This window comes from Mesoplodon mirus, assembly GCF_964341445.2.
Source record: "Mesoplodon mirus genome assembly, chromosome: 7".
Lineage (NCBI taxonomy): Eukaryota > Metazoa > Chordata > Mammalia > Artiodactyla > Ziphiidae > Mesoplodon > Mesoplodon mirus.
In genome coordinates, this window is record NC_138983.1 from 59,149,033 (window position 1) to 59,170,409 (window position 21,377).

Consider the following 21,377-nt stretch of genomic DNA (forward strand, 5'->3'; position numbering starts at 1 on the left):
GATGGAGAGATATACCATGTTCTTGGATTGGAAGAATCAATATTGTGAAAATGACTATACTACACAAAACAATCTACAGTTTCAGTGCAATCCCTATCAAACTACCAATGGCATTTTTCACAGAACTAGAACAAGAAATTTCACAATTTGTATGGAAACACAAAAGACCCCGAATAGCCAAAGCAATCTTGAGAAAGAAAAACAGAGCTGGCAGAATCAGGCTGCCTGCCCTCAGACTATGCTATAAAGCTACAGTAATCAAGACAGTATGGTACTGGCACAAAAACAGAAATATAGATCAATAGAACAGGATAGAAAGCCCAGAGATAAACCCACGCACATATGGTCAATTAATCTATGACAAAGGACGCAAGGATATACAATGGAGAAAGGACAGTCTCTTCAATAAGTGGTGCTGGGAAAACTGGACAGCTACATGTAAAAGAATGAAATTAGAACACTCCATAACACCATACACAAAAATAAACTCAAAATGGATTAGAGACCTAAATGTAAGACCAGACACTATCAAACTCTTAGAGGAAAACATAGGAATAACAGTCTTTGACATAAATCACAGCAAGATCTTTTTTGATCCACCTCCTAGAGTAATGGAAATAAAAACAAAAATAAACAAATGGGACCTAATGAAACTTCAAAGCTTTTGCACAGCAAAGGAAACCATACACAAGATGAAAAGACAACCCTCACAATGGGAGAAAATATTTGCAAATGAATCAATGGACAAAGATTAAGCTCCAAAATATATAAACAGCTCATGCAGCTCAATATTAAAAAAACAAACAACCCAATCCAAAAATGGGCAGAAGACCTAAATAGGCATTTCTCCAAAGAAGATATACAGACTGCCAACAAACACGTGAAAGGATGCTCAACATCACTAATCATTAGAGAAATGCAAATCAAAACCACAATGAGGTATCATCACACACCGGTCAGAATGGCCATCATCATAAAGTCTAGAAACAGTAAATGCTGGAGAGAGTGTGGAGAAAAGGGAACCCTCTTGCACTGTTGGTGGGAATGTAAATTGATACAGACACTATGAAGAACAGTATGGAGGTTCCTTAAAAAACTAAAAATAGAACTACCCTAAGACCCACCAATCCCACTACTGGGCATATACCTGGAGAAAACCATAATTCAAAAAAGAGTCATGTATCACAATGTTCATTGCAGCTCTATTTACAATAGCCAGGACATGTGAGCAACCTAAGTATCCATTGAAAGATGAATGGATAAAGAAGATGTGGCACACATATACAATGGAATATTACTCAGCCATAAAAAGAAAGGAAATTGAGTTATTTGTAGTGAGATGGATGGACCTAGAGTCTGTCATACAGAGTGAAGTAAGTCAGAAAGAGAAAAACAAATACTGCATGCTAACATATATATATATATATATGGAATCTAAGAAAAGAAAATGGTCATGGAGAACCTAGGGGCAAGATGGGAATAGACACAGATCTACTGGAGAATGGACTTGAGGATATGGGGAGGGGGAAGGGTAAGCTGTGACAAAGTGAGAGAGTGGCATGGACATATATACACTACCATATATAAAATGCATAGCTAGTGGGAAGCAGCCGTATAGTACAGGGAGATCAGCTCTGTGCTTTGTGACCACATAGAGGGGTGGGATAGGGAGGGTGGGAGGGAGACACAAGAAGAAGGGGATATGGGATTATATGTATACGTATAGCTGGTTCACTTTGTGATCCAGCAGAAACTAATACACCATTGTAAAGCAATTATACTCCAATAAAGATGTTTAAAAAAATTTAACCAAAAAAAAAAAAAAAAAAAAAAGACCAAGCAGTAATGTTAAATGTTTGGGATAGGTCAAGTAAAATAAAGAATGAAAAGAACACTAGATTGGTAACATGTTATTGATGGAGATAATTGTTGGTCTTAGCAAGAAAATTTTTAGTAGCAATAGATTGAAGAGTGAAAAAGAAAAAAAAAAAAGACCAACCAAACTGTCCAGTCATTTGAAAGCACTAATAAGATATGTAAACCTCTCGCAGTGCTAATCGAGAAGAAAAAGGAATGAGGGGGGAAAAATCTCTCTCAAGAGAATGAAAGGTATGACTAGTTACAACTTGCCAGGGCTAGAGAGAGGAGGGATGGGCAGGCACCGGCTGAGACTGCCCTCAGAAGAAAGGTGATTTTATACAGGGCAGAGATGCAGAGAGGAAGATCTTGGATCAGAAATGAGTGGGGGGAGGAGGCATTCTGGTTCCTTAGACTCTTCTTCTACTTTTTAAGGAATGATGCTTAACCTTGAGTTTGTGGCATTCAGGAAACACAAAGCTGTCTTAAGGATATACATGTTTTCACTCTGCACTATCATTCTACTTCAAAAAGTTTTCCTGCATCTTCTCATGATCTACCACTGAAGATGTTTCACCCATCACAGCAAGGTCCTCTGACCATGAAACAGAGCTCGTTACTTTATTCAGTCTGTTCCACTATAAGGCATTTCTTATGTTTAGGGGTTATTTTTGTTTGTCTGTTTCAATAAAGACCACAGATTATAATCATATCCCAGAAATTTGGCTTTTTAGAAAACTTCTGAGGACTCTCATCAAGGCTGCTTTTGTACCTGGGTGTGGAGTCAATTAGTGGTAGGCTCTCCAGGGGGTAAATGGAAGGGGCAAATGTATGTCACTTGATTAGCATTGAGAACCAAGTAAATGTTTGTCTCATCCTTGGTTAAAAGAGAAAATGCTACTGCAGCTGATGGGATTCTGTGGCCAGTTCTCCATCAATCTGATCTACTCAATTTTTTAGGGAGGAGCCAGGCCTGATGAGAAATCCAAGAAGGGTCAAGTGAAGGCAGTCTCCAAGGATATGGAAAGTTCTTAGCCTTAAAAACTCCTGACTGAGGGGAGGGACGGGGTGATAATTAATAGCACGCTAGTCTCCAGGCTTGGCAAATAAGCACTCTTCATTTAAGATTGCCTGGACACCTGGGAAACAGTTCTTGGGCTATATATGACTATTGTAAAGTCAACATAGTCACACAATTGGTGTGGTGACCCACTAGCCTGAGGCCTTGAGAGATGCAATATTAGGGAAGTGAGAGATTGAGGAAGGAGAAGATGCACAATGTGACATGTTCAGTCTCACAAAGTTTCATTCAACAATTATTAAATATTAGGAACTGAACATACAAAAATAACTCTTTCCTCTGTTTTCTCATTCATTCATTCAACTGTTTGCTATAATGAGTACACATATCTTCTTTTAATGGACTTGTGCACCGCAGCTATGGGTGCACACACTTGGTATAAGGTATAAGGCCATGAACAAGACACATATGATTGAATACAATAAAGTCACAGGTAGAGTATTGGAATTGTCAATTTAGGTCCCTCAGAGGTCAGCATGGATGAGAGTCCATAAAAGCTCTGAAGGTACCTAATTTAGTTTCCGCATGGGATGGGGCAGGAGGCAGAGAAGACTTCCTGAAGGACGTAACTCATGATATTTGAACGATGAACAGAAGTTAGTAAGGCACAGTACTGAGGAGGATGGAAGGTGGAGCAGGAAAACTTTGTCAGATGTCAGTTCCTTAATCCTGTGGTCCACTGAGTTGAGAATACCATCAGGCTCTTCTAACACCATAGCTGGGAACAAGTCTTACAGGATTGCATCCTTTTACATCATTTTATATATTAACAGGAAAGCAGTCTCATCTGTGATGCTGGGGCCACACTACAACCATACAATGGAACCCCCTGTCACCTCGTCCTGGTGGGTATTCCAGGTTTGCAATCTTCACATCTTTGGCTGGTTATCTCACTGAGCATCATGTATACATAGCCCTGTTAGAAAACACCCTCATAGTGACTGTAATTTGGATGGATTCCACTCTACAAGAGCCCATGTACTGTTCCCTGTATATTCTGGCTGCTGTGGACATTGTTATGGCCTCCTTGGTAGTGCCCAAGATGGTGAGCATTTTCTCCTTAGGAGACAGCTTCATCAGCTTTAATGCTTGTTTCACTCAGCTGTACTTTGTCCATGCAGCCACAGCTGTGGAGACAGGTCTGCTACTGGCCATGGCTGTTGACTGCTATGTGGCCATCTGTAAGCCCCTACACTACAAGAGAATTCTCACACCTCAAGTGATACTGGGAATGAGTGTGATCATCACTATCAGAGCTATCATATTCATGACACCACTGAGCTGGATGGTGAGTCATCTGCCTTTCTGTGGCTCCAATGTGGTTCTCCATTCCTACTGTGGGCACATAGCCATGGCCAAGTTGGCATATGCCGACCCCATGTCCAGTAGTCTCTACAGCTTCATTGGTTCCTCCATTACTGTGAAAACCCACAGAATCTCCATTACTGTGGGTTCTGATGTGGCCTTTATTGCTGCCTCCTATAACTTGATTCTTCAGGCAGTATTTGGTCTCTCCGCAAAGAATGCTCAGTTGAAAGCATTAAGTACGTGCGGCTCCCACGTCGGGGTTATGGCTCTGTACCACCTACCTGGGATGGCATCCATCTATGTGGCCTGGCTGGGGAAGGACATAGTGCCTTTGCACATCCAGGTGCTGTTAGCTGACTTGTACCTGATCATCCCACCAACCTTAAACCCCATCATCTATGGCCTGAGAACCAAACAAATAAGGGAGCGAACACGGAGCTTGCTGACGCACTGCCTCTTTAACCACTCCAACCTGGGCTCATGAACACAAAGTCTGTTCAGGCCTTGAGCATTCCAGCCAAGTTCAAAGACGCTGAGAGGTCTATGGAGCTGGTTTGGTTCACCTGGTACCACAGAAGTTCTAAGATGAAGCTGTAAAGTGTAACTTTGCCTAACTTTTCAATTTTTAGCAAGGATATAAATGAAATAATTTTCTGACAATGCGTTTTATGGTTTCAATTAACTAGTATCTGAATCAGAGGTAAGTTTGGGAAGAGAATATAGATTTGGGATTTTCCCTCCCTGACCTACATTTCCAACTTAGTATCCTACCAGTTCCTCTGCAGAAGAAACCAACTGTTAGGTACCCCTACACCTGACTGATTTTCTCACAACTGTTCATCTCCTTATGTTATTATATGGAAGCAACTGTTAATATATGTGACCCTGACCTCTGGCCCATTGATGAATCCACTCAACTTGGGTCATGTGCTCACACCTGGACCAGAGTCTGTCTCCAGTCAAAATGAATCCCAGTTTATCTGAGGAGATACAAACTTGGGGTCACTGGTGGTGGCCATTTTCCAACACACGAACTTGGAAAGAGAAATCTGTTCCACAGAAAGAGAAACAGATTAGCAAAATGGGATGAAGAAACTGAGTCTCTGGTTCTCTGGTTCCAATTAATTTTGAACACCTAGGTACACCCCTGTTATTAAGTTCTATAAGGTATACCTCTATAGCCTTTTAATATTCCCACTATTGTTAAGCTAGTTGTAATCAGTATACTAATCACCAGCTTTTTGTTTCTAAGCAACAGAAGCTAAAGCAACGTGAGTTTGGTTTTGACATCTATCTCTTTGCTTCTTAGTCCTGCTTATGTAACTTAACTGTAAGATACAAAATAGAGGGATCAAACATAACACAGGACTTTCTTCTTTTGGACATCTCTAAGGAGGTATGCTCTGGGATAAAAAGGTTAATAGAGAACAATAATAATAATGAAGTTGAAATATCACCACTCTTTCCGGGTCATCAGATAATTCATTGGTTTTTGTTTTTATTTTTCCCCTTTCGGAAAGTCTTAAACTGAATAATCAGTGTATGTTAAAAGAAAGAGATTTCATATGTAAGAGATACATATATTTGACCCTGGTATATCTGAAAATCTTAAGATAATTTCCCAGTAAGTGTTGATGGCAAGTTATTGTATTTGAGTCTTAATATCTCCTTTCTACTGATGAGGAAACAACACTGATTCATAGAGGGTATTGAAGATAAAATAATGAATGGAAAGCACATAAAACAATACCTGAATTACTGTATATACTTTAAAAATATACCCAGTAAATTTCTAATTACATAATTTTAAAGGGTAGCCCTAGGCACTACTGAAACTGTATTCCTGTGTAGATCAGCATTCATGTAGTAACTGTTCCAGAGGGATCTCATGCTTAACAACTTAGCATCCATACTCTTTGCTAATATTGATATTTACCTACCTAGAATGTATTCTATTTCTGAATATCAGAGAAGTAGGAATCAACCTCTCGAAATCAGACAACGATGCACTGAGTTCCCAAAGAGTAGAAAAAAGAAACTCCTTCCCTTGCAACCCCATAACATAAAACCAAATCAAGACCGTGAGATGGTTAAGCATATTTGATAAGATTTCCATTTAGTCACACTATTCTTTCTCTACAAGCAACCCAATGATTTGGCTATGCCCATTTAATCAACAAGTTATTAGACACATTAAAGCATCTGATGGAAAGTGACAAAGGGATAGTCCAGCCTGCATTCAAACCAGAAATTTCTTTTTGGCATTTCAATCAGAAGCCTGCCCTGCCAGCTTTGTGTTTCATTCACGCCAGTACTCACTGAAACTAGCTGAGACCCACCGTTGGTACTCAAATATTGAACTTCATATTTCCCAAAATGGACTGGTTCTCTGCCATGGCTGCCCCAAACAGAAAAACCTGTGCTTCTCCCAATATATTCAGATACAACCCCTGCCCTAGCACGTGAAGCAACGTGTGCTCATTTAACTAGAGCCTGGGAGCAACAGCAGACTCTCAGTGTTAGGATTCTTAAGAGATTACAGTCAATCCTGCTTGGAAAAAAAGAGAGATTGGATTTCCTGTGGGGAGTTGCTACCCCAAGGTTTGCCCGCTGTCTCCACCTTTCGCAGGAGCCAAGCATTTTACCCTTTGAATAACCTTTCCCCTCAAGGCTCAGGCATTACACCCCTTGGTTTCTCTGCCAGCAAACAAGGATGGGCAAAGTTCACCCCTGCCTTGTAGTGAATTATCACACCAAGTTGGAGGTACAACCCAAGGCATTCCAGGGAGCGGTGCAGGCACTCTGCCCTCCACATGCCTACCTGCCTTGTCCCCTTCAGGACCACTTCCATAATTAGCCATCAAATCTTTTTTTTTTTTTTTTTTTTGCGGTACACGGGCCTCTCACTGTTGTGGCCTCTCCCGTTGAGGAGCACAGGCTCCGGACGCCCAGGCTCAGCGGCCATGGCTCACGGGCCTAGCTGCTCTGCGGCATGTGGGATCCTCCCGGACCGGGGCACGAACCCACGTCCCCTGCATCGGCAGGCAGACTCTCAACCACTGCACCAACAGGGAAGCCCTCAAATCAGTTTTTGAACGGGACTGTAATTAAATAACATCCAGTCTTTCATGCCCCTATGAGGCAAGAAGATCTTATCTTCGTTTTGATTCTAGGCATATGAATGAAAGTTCCCTCACTTAAATATTTAGGCACACACACATATACACACACAATGCTAGACTGGGGCTACATTGGTGAAGCAAATAAGGTTCTTGTTCTTAGAAAGGAAGTGTAAGCAACTACCCTAGAAAAAAGGATTTTCATACGCTTAAGACCTTTTATCTTTTTGCCTGGTCTTAAAAATCAGACTTTATGATAACACATAATATATTTAACCTTGTAATTCTTTTAACAAGTAATCACAGCACCCAAATCAGCTTATAAATGTAAAAACAAAAACAAATTAAAAAAAAAAACCCAAAGAGCACATTACAAATAATGCCATTCCACTCCTTAATTCATTCTAGGTTTGAATGAATTTATCACCTAATAATTCTCTTTTTCTAGGAACCTTCCAAGACTTGGCCTAATAAAACCACAGAAAAGAACAACACTGATTCAGTCCCTAGACTCTCTGTTAAGTTTCCATGGACATAGCTGGAAGCACTTCCTAAAGATCTATTTCTCAAGTCTATACACACTTCCCCAGGGAGTCCCCCTGCCCCGCCCCCCTACACACACACAGATATATGGTCCCTCTGATGTAGGTCTGTTCAACCCTTTGCCAAGACCAGGTCTGTGACTTACCAGTTCATTCCCCTCCAGGCGGGTGAGAGCAAGTTCTCCTCTTCTGCTGCTAATGCTCAAGGAGCAACTTGGAAGCATGGTGGGAGGAATGAGTTTATTTCTCCACTTTGGCCTGTTTCACCTCCTTCATATGTGAACAACCAATACAATTAAGGTAGAAAGACAATTTTTGCTATTCTTTATTACAGGAATGATTTTGCTTCTGCCTGTACCTAACCTAGTATCTACTTTGCTGCCCAATCCTAACTCAACAGTCACTACTTTCCAGCTTAAACTACACCAGAGGTTGTGTTACACAGCATCACGGTGACAATACATAATGTATATATTGTAGCCCCTCACAACAGGCAAAACCCATAGTTCTCATATGCTTGCTTTACAGTTTGTTTCCAGCACAATCATTCCCACATCACACTTTTAAGACCTGTAATGAATTATTTTTGTCACACACAACAATCACTCTAAAGGGCCAACAGCCCAGATATACAGTCTTAATTCCCTTTCATTATCATATATGGCTTTTTGTGCCTAGTCCTATTCTTCCTCCCCACACTTCCCTCCTGCTTTATTCCTTCTGTCACAGATTTAGGGAAGAGAAAGGCAGAATATTTGCCAGAACCATGAAGATTCCCTTGGTGACAAAGATCCAAACTTTAGCCCAACGAGCTTGTGGGTGAGCCTTCCTTTCAGTGCATTTGTTTTACATTTCTTTGTATTATTTCCATTCTCTACCCTAATGTCACAGTCCCTGTTCTAACCCAAAGACAAACACATATAATAGACGCTCAATATATTACTGTGGCCCAGAGTTGGCCAGGGCATGGGTATCTTTTGGTCTAAAAGGACAGGACTGTCAGGAGAGGCCCTAAGAAGCTAAGGCAGTGCTGCAAAGATGCTGTAAAAAGGTGAGATGGGAAGGTTGCCACCACAGGCAAAATCCATGGCTTGCCTCCCCTGTCCCTGAGAAAGGAACAAAAGTACGGGATGGATCTGAGATCTTCACAACAATCCTGCGAGGTAGGAGAGTATGCAGTTACTATACCCATTTTCCCATTGAGGACACTTAAAATCTTTCAAACATTGGGGTGTTTCAGACCTGAATGTAATGAATGACATGCAGACATGTGACCTGAGAAGTGAGTTTGTCAGTTTGGTTTCATTTGAATGTGAGAAATACTTCATAATCTATGCACTCTTCTTTCCATCAGCTTTGTGAGAAATAACTGGCTGCACTAAGGCCATTTGTCTCTTCATCCATGAAGTGAAAATAGGTTTTCCGATTCTGACATTTAGAGAAAAGGGCAGGACCAGGACACAGGTCTCCTTAGAGTCTGAGATTAGTGACTTGCCCAGCTTGTGCTCAGAGAGGGGACGGCCACTGGGGCGGTCTGGGCAATTGGTGATGCATTTCTCTAGCTGGGAGGTCAGAGAGCTGGGGTGAAATATGGGTGCTCAGAGGCAGTACACCTCAGGTGAAGCATCCTCCTGCTGCTATCAGCACAGCAACCAGCTCTGGACATGGACAGTATTCTTCTGGCTTGTCGGTAAACCTGACCCAATGGGTTTCCTGAAGATCGGATCTAATTCATCATCCTCACTGATTATGGCACTGACAGGGATGGGGAAGAGGGGTGTGACCTGCAGAAAGCACTATCCTGGTCCTTAGAAGCGCTGTGATCCTCACCAAAAGCCTTGTCATACTTCCCACGGGGCTGCGATGCTCCTTTTGCTGAGCCTCAGCTTTTTAACATGAGTGGTTTAGAGGGAGACTGGCCCAGTAGTGACAGACCACTGGGTCAGGCAGAGGAATCCCTGGGCTCCAGGCTCGGCTCAGTTCCAGGGGACCCTCATCAGGGGCAGGGTCCTCCAAGACCCCTGCGGGCCAGGCGACATTCCAAGGCCTCTGGCTAAAATGGTGGCCCTCTTAGTCGTCCCCGTCCAGGGAGCAGATGGCCAGTGGAGCGGTGTTGTTGGCTCCGATGCTGTAGCAAGGACTGAAGTAGGGCAGGAGGCGCCCAGGGAAGGGATAGTGGGGGAAAGTGAAAATGTGGGAGCCACTGTCAGTCACGTTGTAGAAGGAGATATCATGGGCCTCGTAATCCAGGAAGACTCCCACCCGGCGGGGAGGGACGGGCAAGGACAGGAGTGGGTATTCGTCGGTGCCTGCCCGGTACTCATCGCCCTTCCTCAGCCTGATCACCCAGAATCCGTAGTGGGGGGATAAATAGACCACCTCCTTCCGGTCTACATTTTCCTTACACACTCCCAGGCCCCATTCAGACCTGTCTCCCACCTCCACCTCCCAGTAGTGCCGACCCGAGGAGATGCACTGACTGCCCAGGACGATATTGTAGCGGTAAAATCTCTCAGGATTGTCGGGCAGCTTCTGCTTGGTGTCTCCATAGCGCACGCATTTTCTGTCCTCAGACACGATGAGGCGAGAATAAGCGGTGTCTGGATCCAGCCGGACGTCCGCTAAGGAAAAAGATCCTGGTTGGTACCCTGACACAGAGCGAGGGGGCCTGGGCGAGGTCTCTGTGATAGATACAGCCAGCGACTTCCTCAGTGACGGGTGGGCGATGGGCATCCAGAGGGCACTGAGCCATTTCATTCCTCCGGGAGGGGTCCCGCCCCCCGCTCATCGCAATCCCGCCGAGCATTCATTACCTGCATACGTCTTCAGGATCTCTCTGAGCCCCAGCACACGGCAGTCCGTCTTCAGCTCCAGCGAGACTGGTTCTGGTCTCTGCAGGCTCCAAGACTTGCTCCTGGTAGAGAGGGGTAGGCCTTGGGGCCAGAAGTCCTGGCTCTGCCACATGGGCCTTCCCTTAGTACAGAGAAGGGGGCTTGGCCAGGGACAGAGTCAGCGAGGTGCCCCTCCCCAGCAATACCAGGCGGAGCAGAGATGTGATGATTATTTGACTGAGCTGAACGGCTTGTGGCACAGAGAGAATATTCACATACCTAGGCCATGGAAGGGTTAGGTGTGAATCTGACATTGGGAGAGGAAGAGGTGTACTGCAGAGAAGGGCCCATATGCAGACTCAGAGCACCGATGCTACTGGAGACAGCTGCAGTCTTCTCCCCTCCTTGGGCCATCTACTTGAAACCATACATTTTATAGCTTTACCTGAAACTCTTATTGGTAATGCTTGAAATGAATTTGGCCAAGCACAAAGAAGAAAAGAGAAGGATGTTGAAAGCTTCCTTAGCCAATACAATGGAAGGGGGAGAAGATTACGGACCAGCACCCACTTTCCTGTAGGTACTTGGTCTACGTTCCTTCCCCACTTCTGGCGCTGGCCAGGCCCCACTTTCTCTTACAGGGCTGTCAAGGGGCTCCAGAGATGGAAACATACCTGTTTAAGACTTCCTGAATACCCTAGGAGAAAAAGATATGCAGCACGTGAGTATGCCCCATTCCTTGGAGGACCAGACAGACACAGAGCTGTAGGAGGGAGTTTCTCCGAAGGAAGGGGAAGGCAGAGAGCAAAGCTGGAGAGAAGGCATGCAGAGGGAGTGAGGGAGAAGCCTACAGGAGGCAGGCAGGGCAGGCTGAGCCCTGGCTGCACTGGCCAACTTCGGACTCCACCTCAACTCTCTGGCCAGAGGGAGGGACAGGTATGATGTGAGGGCCGCCTAGACAATGTCCATCTAGGAGGCCACGAGGTCATCCACCCAACCAGGGGTAGGGGAACAGCCGGCATTAGCAGCGGGTATACGGAATACATGTCTGCTAGGCCGAGTGCTGACAGATCCCACTGAAGACTAGGTACCCCCCTCTCCTACAGTCCCAGGCTATCCTCAGCTCTTGCTCAGACTTCCCAGGAAGGCCTGCTCCTCACCTGCAGCATCCAGCGGATAGGCCTCTGAGACCTTTCTTCTAGCTCTGCGATCATCCTCCACAGGACCCGGCTCTGCTGGATGAGTGCGTTGTGACTCACCCCCAGTTTCTGCGTGGTCTCCCCTTCCTCCTGCTCCAGGCTGGCCAGAGCGGCGGCGGCCTCTACTTCCAGCCGCCGACCTGGTGGCTGTTTTTTCTTTAGTAATCGCCGGTATTTCTCAAACTCCCATATGATGCTCTGCTTTCGGGTTTCCACCTGTATCTGTAGAGCCAAGATCAGAAATCAGCACAGATACTGGTTGTGTAAGGGCCACCCAGGAATGAGGACGTTGGTATGTGCACACACACACACACTCTGGAATGTTCTGGTACCAACTGTGTGCCAGGCACTGTAGAGGCAAAGATAAAGGATACGATTTTTCCTAACTTCCTGTTCCCACAGCTCCAGTACATGCTCCTCAGTCCCTATTACTAACTCTTGTTGACCGCAGTAGGGCCCAGGATATTACCTTTGTACTATATATTCCAGACTATTTTCCATTTTCAGAATAATATATTCTATTTTCAGAATAATGACCAGGCAGTGTAACAACTACACTGTTAGATGATTTTGCTTCTTACTGGTATTGTATCACTTCAATATGCTGTTTTAGACTGATTCAATGTTACCTTCCATCGATCACAAGTTCTGATAGTTTGATAGTTATGGGCCTTGAGTTTATTTCTAAAGTGATTTTCCAATATTTTATTAACTTAACTTTTAGTAAATATGCTTTAGCTGAGGAAAGAGAAACAGAAACTATGCTTTGCTAAGCATTATACAAGTCATACCTCTGTGAGCTAAAGCATATGTGAGGTGTGCACTTTTCCTTTCTCACATATGAAGAAGAGAGCCCAGAAGTTATCTCTACATCACATTCAAGAAATTGGAAGTCAGTGGTCCCAAGGCCAGCTGAAGGCCACACACCTGGTAGAGAAAGCTGGCATGAGGACCCCAGGCTCTCTGACCTCAAACCCCACATTCTGCCTCACAGAGATGAGGAAGGTACCATGGGCCAGCTTCGGGACAACACAGGGACCACACAGACTCCTTTCCCGAGGGGGCAACTTGCCTTCCAGTTGGCAGTTCGTTTCCTCTCACCAACTTCCAGCTTCCAGGCCTCTTCTTGCTCTTTCCTCAGATGTTCCAAAGCCTCATGAAGTTTCCACTGAAAGAGACAAAAACCTCATGAGGACACCTCGGGCAGCCTGGGTGGATAGCCAGGCTTCCTAGCATTGGTAGGTGATGGGAAAACAAGCATCCCTCAGGGGGTGGGCCAGAATGCATGCTGGGAGAAAAGGGAACACCACAGAGGGAGCAGATTCCTGCCCAGATTACATCCAAGGTCTCTCTATCTGAGAATCATTTCAACTCCCACAGTCTCTAAGTTTCTATAAAGCAGAAGAAAAGGTCCATTTCCAACCTGGCCAGAAAACTATCTTGGACTTTCCTATCCATGCCTCTTTTTATCTTATCTGCTTTGTTATCCTACAGCCTCCTAAACCTTGTTACTCTAAGTGTGGTCCACGTGTGTCAGCAGCATCAACGTCACCTGGAAGCTTGTTAGCAATGCAGGATCTTCGGCTTCACCCCAGACCTCCTGAATTTTAGCAAGACCCTTGTGTGGTTCATATGCACCCTAAAGGTAAGAAGTACCATCCTAGACTCTAATGCAAGAGATGACTGCTGGGAAGCATAAAGTAATCTCATAATATTGACCATTTTATTAAAAATGTACCAACAAAACTGAGGCTTAGAGAGTGACCTACACAAAGTCATTCAGCTAGTAAATGGTTGTGCTGGGACTTGACCCAGCTCTTTAACTCTTATGCCTATGGTATACGGCCTCCCTATTCTAATACTGGCAAAACAAAATAAATAAATACTTTTTTCAGAAATTCTTTTTGCATAGGAAAATAGCTAATTCAGGGGATTCATCTTACAATTTTACTTTCTTATCTCAACTTCAAGAAAGAGAATTAAGACCAGTACAGGATCAATGGATCACAGAATCATTGGGATAATGATTCCAATAAAGATATGTCAGCATGAACATCTAAGGAAAATATAAGAAGTTAGAAGTTGATAGGATAGCTATAAAAAAGGAGCAGTGGGTGTCAGAGATGGCTCCCCCTATCGCCCCCAATAAATAGAAGGTAAGGAGAAGAGAAAGAACAGTGGCTGAAGAGTAAGAAGGCCTTTGATCTTCCTTTAACTAACTTAAGTCAGAAGGGACCCTACAACATTAGATTAGACAATCTCACTCAATCCTAAATGACTCAGCCATGGTCCCTTCTAGCTCTAAAACCAATAATCATGATCTCAAATTTCTAAGCCTTTGTTTTGTCTATAAAATGAGGAGTTTAAAGTGACTCACCTGATGTTCAATGATTATCTGTGGCATTGCTAGGAAGAGTTTGCACGTTCTGATAGGTACAGCCTTGACCACCTCACCCAAGGCACCCAGAACCCCAGCTAAACCAAAACGGTCTCCCTCAAATTCTTAGTAAGGAAAGCAAGTTTGGGTTAGGCATTAAACCTGCTGGGACTGGGGTGAGGTGTGGAAGTGGGAAAGAAGCAAGTCAAAGGAGGTCACAAACGTAAGGAGAGGTACGGCTCACTGTATCAGGTCCCCGGGATCTGGGGGTGCGAGAAGCCAAAGGAATCAGCTCTCATTTTGTCTCTGGGGCCCCCGGTCAAGTTCTTGATCTAGAGATAGCCAAGTGAAGGGCAGGGGAGAGACTGGGGGGAGCTGGCCTTCATCTCCCACCTTATAATCCCAGGCGACATCCTCCATGGGCACGACACTGTGGGCCTCGTGCTCGGGGGACCGGCCACATGCCTCGCACACGATCAGGCCATCCTCTTTGCAGAACATCTTTAGCTGCTCCTCGTGGGTCTCGCACACGTCACCCTTCAGCCCCATTCCTGGATGCAGCCCTAGCCGCCGGACTTTTTCTACAACATTGGCCAGCTGCCAATTAGGCCGCAGGTTCCTTGGCTGGACGGGAGCCCGGCAGAGGGGACATGAGTAACCCCAGTTCTGGGATTCTCCTGGGACCTCCCAGAGTCCAGAGAGACAGTTGTGGCAGAAGCTGTGGCCACAGTCGATGCTCACGGGCTCTTTCAGGAAGGTCATGCAGATGGGACAGGCCACTTCTTCTACAACGGCTTCCACCAATGCTGCGGGATCCATGGCTCCTGTCACACCCTCCTCAGAACATGAATAAAACCAGGCGGAGCCACTGAAGGCTGAGAAGGAGGAAAGAAACCCAAATAAGGGAAAGAAGAGCAGAAGAGGGATAGGTAAAAGGGATAAGTAGTGACTGAAAAAAATAACTTCCTCTTTTGGATCCTTCATGAACCCTGTTTAATAAGCTCTGGCCTCCCAACTGAATCCACTGGGTCACGTTTCTCACGCCACAGAAGGGACATCTGGGGATGCCTGAGTGTTGGGATGCTGGGAATTCTCAGTTTCCATTCACCTGGTCATCTCTGACCCTCCTCTGGGTTCGCTCGCCAGCCCATTCTCACTCCACCTCCATCATGCTCTCAGCATTGTTTCTCTTGAACTTTGTGTGGTTTCACTATCCAAAATAAGGCCAGAAATACCCACCTTCCTCACTCTCTAGGATGTTTCTATGTATATTTATGTATGTCAAGGTGCAGAAAAGGTAATATGCCAGAAGCCCATGGCCTATATGCTCAATTTGTTTTCTTGTGTTGCACAATGAAGTGTAAGGTATAAGAGAACCAGCAACTTTCCCCACCTCCTGTAAACCTCTGCCCACTTCTCCAGCACTAACATCCGCTAAGATGCCAAGACACTCTCCTCAGTGATACATTAGAAGCAGATATGGACAAACAGCCCTTTGAATATAAAAACAAAGGTCATCTGATGATAAATTAAACCCATATTGATGACTTCACTACTCCAGCAAGAAACCTGAGATTTCTGCTAGGGCCATATGTGGGCACAGAACTTGAATGACCAATGGCAGGCTCTTGGTACAGTTGACAATGTTTATTTGTTCACCGTGCAAGTTTGTGTTACCAGTAAGTCTATAAAGGGAAAAGCCCTGATGGTCTTAGTCATCATTGTATCCTTAGGACCTAAAAAGTGCCTGTCATACAGTTATTGCTGAATAAATATTTGCTGAAGGAATAAATGAGCTAGACACAGAAAACAGTTCTTAAACCCAAAATGCTTTTATAATTAAGTTAGGGAGCTGAGAGCATATTATACATTAATAATAAAAGCGAGCACTCCTTGAGTACACTATATGCCAGGCACTCTTCTGAGCATTTTACATGGATTGGCTCAATGTATTTCAAAACCCTAAGTAGAAACCATTATTCTACTCTCCCCTCATTTGGTCCTGGGCTCTGCCATTCTATCTTGGGCAAAGTACTTAACCTCTCCAGCTTCAAGGTATAATAAAAATTCAAGAGGAGAGAGAAATCACTGTGGTTTAATGGTAGTCCAGTGAGGTTTCCTGAAGGAAGTGGGGCAGTAAGTAGATTTTGCAGAACTGTCTGTTACAGGACATCAGCAGGTCCTGCCTTCTCACTGGCCTCCCTGTCTCTTGCTTTTCCTCCTCCCACTGTCACTACCAAACTGTAGGACCAATATCTTAAAACCTTGTTTTACTAAATCACTAACTTACTGAAGAGCCTATCCTGGTTCCCCAGCCCTCAGTCCAACAAGAAGCTCTCTCTTCACCCTGAAACAGCCCAGTCAAGCAAAAGGAGGAACTTCCACATTTTCTCGCAGACCCCATGTCCATTCATTCCACCCACTTGGATTCCTGCTGTCCTCCCAGCTTGAAATGACTTCTCCAAATTCCTGCTCTTAAAGTCATTTGACACATATGTGTTTATTGTCTTACTTCCCACAGTAGAAGTTTCATGAGGATACTGACATACTCTATTTTGTTCACGACCATATCCCTAAGGCCAGAAACAGTGCTCAAATATTTTTGAATACATGAGTATTAAATGTAAATGTTAAGGTCTAGCTGATAGTAGGTTGGATGTGGAAGAAATGTCAATATCCTCATCTACCACGGAGGGGCCCCAAGAACTACTACCTAAGGCTAACACAACAGAGGCTGATATCTATGATTTAAAGCTACAGAGATTAACAAAGAATTGAAAATAGCTGCTGAAAATTGAGAAGATGGTGAAGGGAAGTGAGGTAAAGAAATATCAAAATGATAAATCAAGAAATGCGATGGAAGCACATTATTTAGATTTAGTAGGGTCATAAAAAGCTCTAAACATGAAAAAGTTAAATGTGGTGGCCTCTGCAAAAAAGGATTTAGGGGCGGGCACCTATTGCCTTATTGTTTTGTTTTCATGATACACAGATTACTTTGACAAAACTTTAATTATTAAACATTTAATTGCTTCAACCGTGCATTTGACAGAGTGGGAAGCCTTCTAGGAAAGACATTTGCGGGGGGGGAGGGGAGGGCGAAGCCGGGAAGAGACTCGAGAGGAGGGGCCAAAGTGGGAAGTGAGGAGGCGGTGACCTCCGGGGTTCGGGAGGAGAGAGGGGGAGGGTAACCTCCGGGCCACAGGACGCCGGGCAGGGCCCGAGGGTCCTGGGCGGGTGGCGGCAGAGTAAGGCTGACGGCCTGCAGGACCTCTGAAGAGGCACAACTGTCTACCCACCTCCCTTCTCAGCCGGGAGTAGCGCCCCGAGGCTGAAACCGAAAGTGGAGACGCCCGCTTGGCTCCCACGGCCGAGTGTCCGCCACATCCGAAGCGGCTGGCCCAGCCAGCCCGGCACTTACCGCCGGCTCGGAGACCAAGGCCTCAGCAGCACCCAGCTCCTTGGCTTCTCCTGCAGGATTCCGAGGCCCCGCCCACAGGGCCGGAGCCAATGAGCTCGCTGGCGGCATCTTTGTGGGAGCAGCCAATCACAGACAGGGAACGGGACAACCCTAGCCAATCGGAGGAGGGGACAGGGCCCCGCTCACCTCTTGGCCTGACGGCGTATTTTCTCTTTTTCGGTTTTTCTGGCCTCTTCCCCCACCTAGAGCCCTTTAAACTGTAAAAGGGCCCAGGAGTCAGTCGAGGACGGGTCGAAGGGGTGAGGCCCTTGGATGAGGCCGCTCGGGCCATGCAGTAGCAGAGGCCTAGCTGGCCCTCGGCTCAAAGAACCCCTTGCGTCTCACGCTTCCGCTCTGGATGACTAGTGGCTCTTCAGGGCGAACCTTGTTCCTTCCGGGTGGTAGCCCCGGACCTAATGCTGTTCCTTTGCCTGTTTTCCACGTTAAACTCAGCAGCCTATGAGATCAGCCATGTCTGATTCTGAGACCCAATTTAGTGTAGGGCTGGGCACTGATAATGCAGTGGACTCTGGACTTTCCTGCAAGATGAGCGACCTCTCCTGGCTCCAGGCTGCAGATGGTGGTTTCTCATAAAAAACCCTGGGTTTTCTTGGCAAGCTCTTATCCTTCAGTACTTCAGCAGGCAGTCTCTCATCACTATTGCCACACACCCCCTTTAGAGTTAGAAGCAGATGGGAACTGGCGGAGGAGAAGTGGAATTCCTCGTCTGAAAGTGCTATACAAATTGGAAAAAAATTTTAAACGAGCGGTGTTCATCCCTCGCCTAAATACACAGACATGTGCACACACAAAGTGCTACTTAAGGCAGTGATTTCGGTTTTTCTTTGTAGTCTCTGCACCTTGTCCTATTCCTGATACTTCAGTGTTTACTGAATAAGCAAATAAAGGCACATCCTTCCTGTGCGGAAAATAACCAGGAAATCCTCCAACTGAAGCCCAGTTCCAAATGATTTTCTTGCTGGGACTGATACTCTTTGGCTCTTCATGCCAATGTCAGGGCTCAGGCCATGGTTGAAATTCTGAAGGGTGAGGCCCAGAAAATTCCTGAAACAAATGGGACCTTGAACAAAAAAAGAAGAAAAGAGGTAGCTGAGGTCTGAGTTGTACCCTGTGTCTCACCTGGATCTGTAGGCATGGCTGCCTAACAGAGTAGTAAATGGATTAATCAGAACAAGCCACTCGAAACATTTATTGAGCATTCACTTTTGCACTTTGTGCTGGGTGCTGGAATTACAACCATAGGCCACAGACTGTTTAAGGAACTCAAAATCAAGTTAGTTGTACAGTGGGCCCTTAAATATTGCAAGGGCCAACTGTACAGTCAAAAATATGCGTATAACTTTTGACTCCCCCAAACCTTAACTGCTAGTAGCCTACAGTTGGCCTGAAGTCTTACCAATAACATAAAACAGTCGATTAATACATATTTTGTTTGTATTATATGCTTATAATAAAGTAAACTAGAGAAAAAATGTTAGTAAGAAAATTATAAGAAAGAGAAAATGCATTTACTATACTGTACTATATCAACATCATAACTTTACATCTTCTGTTTACAAGATGAATCATCAGTCTATCCTGTTTACAAGATGAATCATCAGTCTATCAGTACATACATCAATATTGTCTTATACAAAACACTGTAGATGTTATAGATATTATTAACACTAGACATAAAAAATGAAAAGATAATGTGAAAAAGAAATTAATATTTGTAGTTATAATAATTCATGCATTGATAACAAATAAGCAGCAATATGATTGCTTTGTGGTAGCCTAGTATAATTGATATGATTGCTTCACTGTAGCCTAGCCTATACACTAATGAATGAATCATTATAAAATGTTTATGGCATACAGTATTACAGTTATATTAATAATATAGTATTGGAAACACTTTCATTTTTTAAAAAACAACTTAAATGTGATGATAGGCTGATATACAGTTTCTCCATTTATGAGAGAGACAGGTATATTGTATGATAATGTAATTCTCTGAAAGCAAAGTTGTAAAAGAGTAAGAAAATTAACACATTAATTTTATATTAAATATCACTCACCTTATGCCTACGTAAGGATAGACTAGTATCTACATATAATTTATGCATTCATGACATACCTAACTTTTTCTTATTTTTTCAATATTTCCAGGCTACATGGTTCATCTGTGAGATTTTTCAAATTGTTGCAAATCTCCAAAACATTTTCTGATATATTTATTGAAAAACATCTGCATATAAGTGGACCCACACAATTCAAACCTGTGTTGTTCAAGGGTCGATTGCACTTCTCTGGAGTTTCTGTGAAGTTAAAGCAGTTAAAGGGGAGATCTTTTTCATTTGTAACTTGGCAATTTGTCCATAACTATGATTGACTCTCAAGGGCCCTGGCAAAAGGGCACCTTAGTATTCCTGGGGGAGGGGGTTTGTGTTCCCGAGGAGAAAGCTGGACAGAGCACTTTTGAAGATAGATCAGTCCAGTGCACAAGCACAGCAGCTCTTCTTCCTGGCCTCCATCAGGGTGCTTTGTTTGCTGTGAAAGGCAGACAGCTGTGTCCAGGTGAGGCTCTGTCTTGGATATAGCCCATGACGGTAACCACAGATTCCAGCCCTCTGCCTGAATCCAAGATGGACCAGGACAACAAGTTGTGTGGCTAACTGTGGGATGAGCTCTATCCGTGCTAAGGGAGAAGAGTGGCAGAGAATGGAGTCCCAGCTTGCCATGGTGATAACCTGCTTGATAATACACACTTTATTGACTTCCTTTCCTTCCATTTCTCACTTGTCAACACTCTTAATATTTCATCCTGGGATCACCTCCCAGATAAGCTACTTGAACTCAGATCCATGTTTCCAGTTTGTTTCTGGGACACCCACACTAAGACAAGTCAGATTATTTGCTAAGACAATTCTTAAATAATTTCTCCATGTTATCATAGTAATTATGAAAGTGTGATATTGGTGCAGGGTACCACTGGGCCAACGAATAGAAAAAAAAGCCCAGAAGCACACCCATTCATATATGGCCAGTTGTTATATGACAAAGGTAGTACTATAGAGCAATGAGGAAAGAAGTATATCTTTAATAAATGGTACTGGAGACACCAAATATCCATATGGAAAAAAATGAAACACGAACCCTAACCTCATATCATTCACATATGGATTGTAGATATAACTATAAATGCCAAAGCAATTCAACTTCCCAAAGTAATTTAAAAGAATACTTTCATGACCTCAGGTAGAGATTGATTCCTTAATGCCAGCAAATTCATCCATGAATATTTATTGAGTGCCTGCTACGTAACAGGCACTCTTTCAAGTGATGGGAATATAACAGTGAACAAAACAGAAAAATGCTTTTGTGGAGCTTACATGCTAGCTGGTATATTTTGGCATTACTTTGTAGGCATATCTGTCTAGATGCATACAGGATAGTTTATTTTTTATTGGAATTAAGAAATTTCATCTGAAATTAAGTATACATCTTTTATTTTATGAATGAGTGAGCATGTTATATCTTAAGACAGGTTTTGGGCTTTTGGAAATTTTCTCCTAGTTATTTCCTTGATTGTTGATTTTA

At 44.0% G+C, this 21,377-nt stretch overlaps 2 protein-coding genes across 3 annotated transcripts; one reads left to right on the forward strand and one right to left on the reverse strand.

Moving 5' to 3' along the window:
• Positions 1–3,449: 3,449 nt before the first annotated feature.
• Positions 3,450–4,730, forward strand: LOC309808528 (olfactory receptor 52I2-like; the record flags this gene model as incomplete). The annotated part of the gene is given in 3 exon segments (XM_082628889.1): positions 3,450–3,773; positions 3,776–3,844; positions 3,847–4,730. Coding segments are annotated over 3 exon segments (996 nt in total). The 5' UTR covers positions 3,450–3,730.
• Positions 4,731–8,208: 3,478 nt separating this feature from the next.
• Positions 8,209–18,121, reverse strand: TRIM68 (tripartite motif containing 68). 2 transcript variants are annotated; one of them, XM_082628879.1, is made up of 7 exons: positions 17,736–18,121; positions 14,708–15,189; positions 13,010–13,105; positions 11,899–12,159; positions 11,413–11,435; positions 10,721–10,821; positions 8,209–10,528 (listed from the first exon to the last, which is right to left on the reverse strand). In XM_082628879.1, the coding sequence occupies exons 2-7, from the start codon at positions 15,131–15,133 to the stop codon at positions 9,978–9,980; spliced, it is 1,458 nt and encodes a 485-aa protein (XP_082485005.1). In that variant the 5' UTR covers positions 15,134–15,189; positions 17,736–18,121; the 3' UTR covers positions 8,209–9,977. The 2 variants fall into 2 exon arrangements, with proteins under 2 accessions (XP_082485005.1, XP_082485004.1); XM_082628878.1 differs by lacking the exon at positions 17,736–18,121 and adding an exon at positions 17,614–17,727.
• Between the last annotated feature and the right edge of the window lie 3,256 nt (positions 18,122–21,377).

What these genes read in the sequence shown, in the direction of transcription:
- TRIM68 (XM_082628878.1), bottom strand. Translation starts at nt 17,701, where the DNA reads ATGTGGCGGACACTCGGCCGTGGGAGCCAAGCGGGCGTCTCCACTTTC. An exon ending in AACGAACTGCCAACTGGAAG is followed by an intron (nt 12,160 to 13,009) that starts GCAAGTTGCCCC and finishes TTGGCTCTACAG; the next exon opens with ATACAGGTGGAAACCCGAAA. An exon ending in GATCCTGAAGACGTATGCAG is followed by an intron (nt 10,529 to 10,720) that starts GTAATGAATGCT and finishes CTTTTTCCTTAG; the next exon opens with CGGACGTCCGGCTGGATCCA.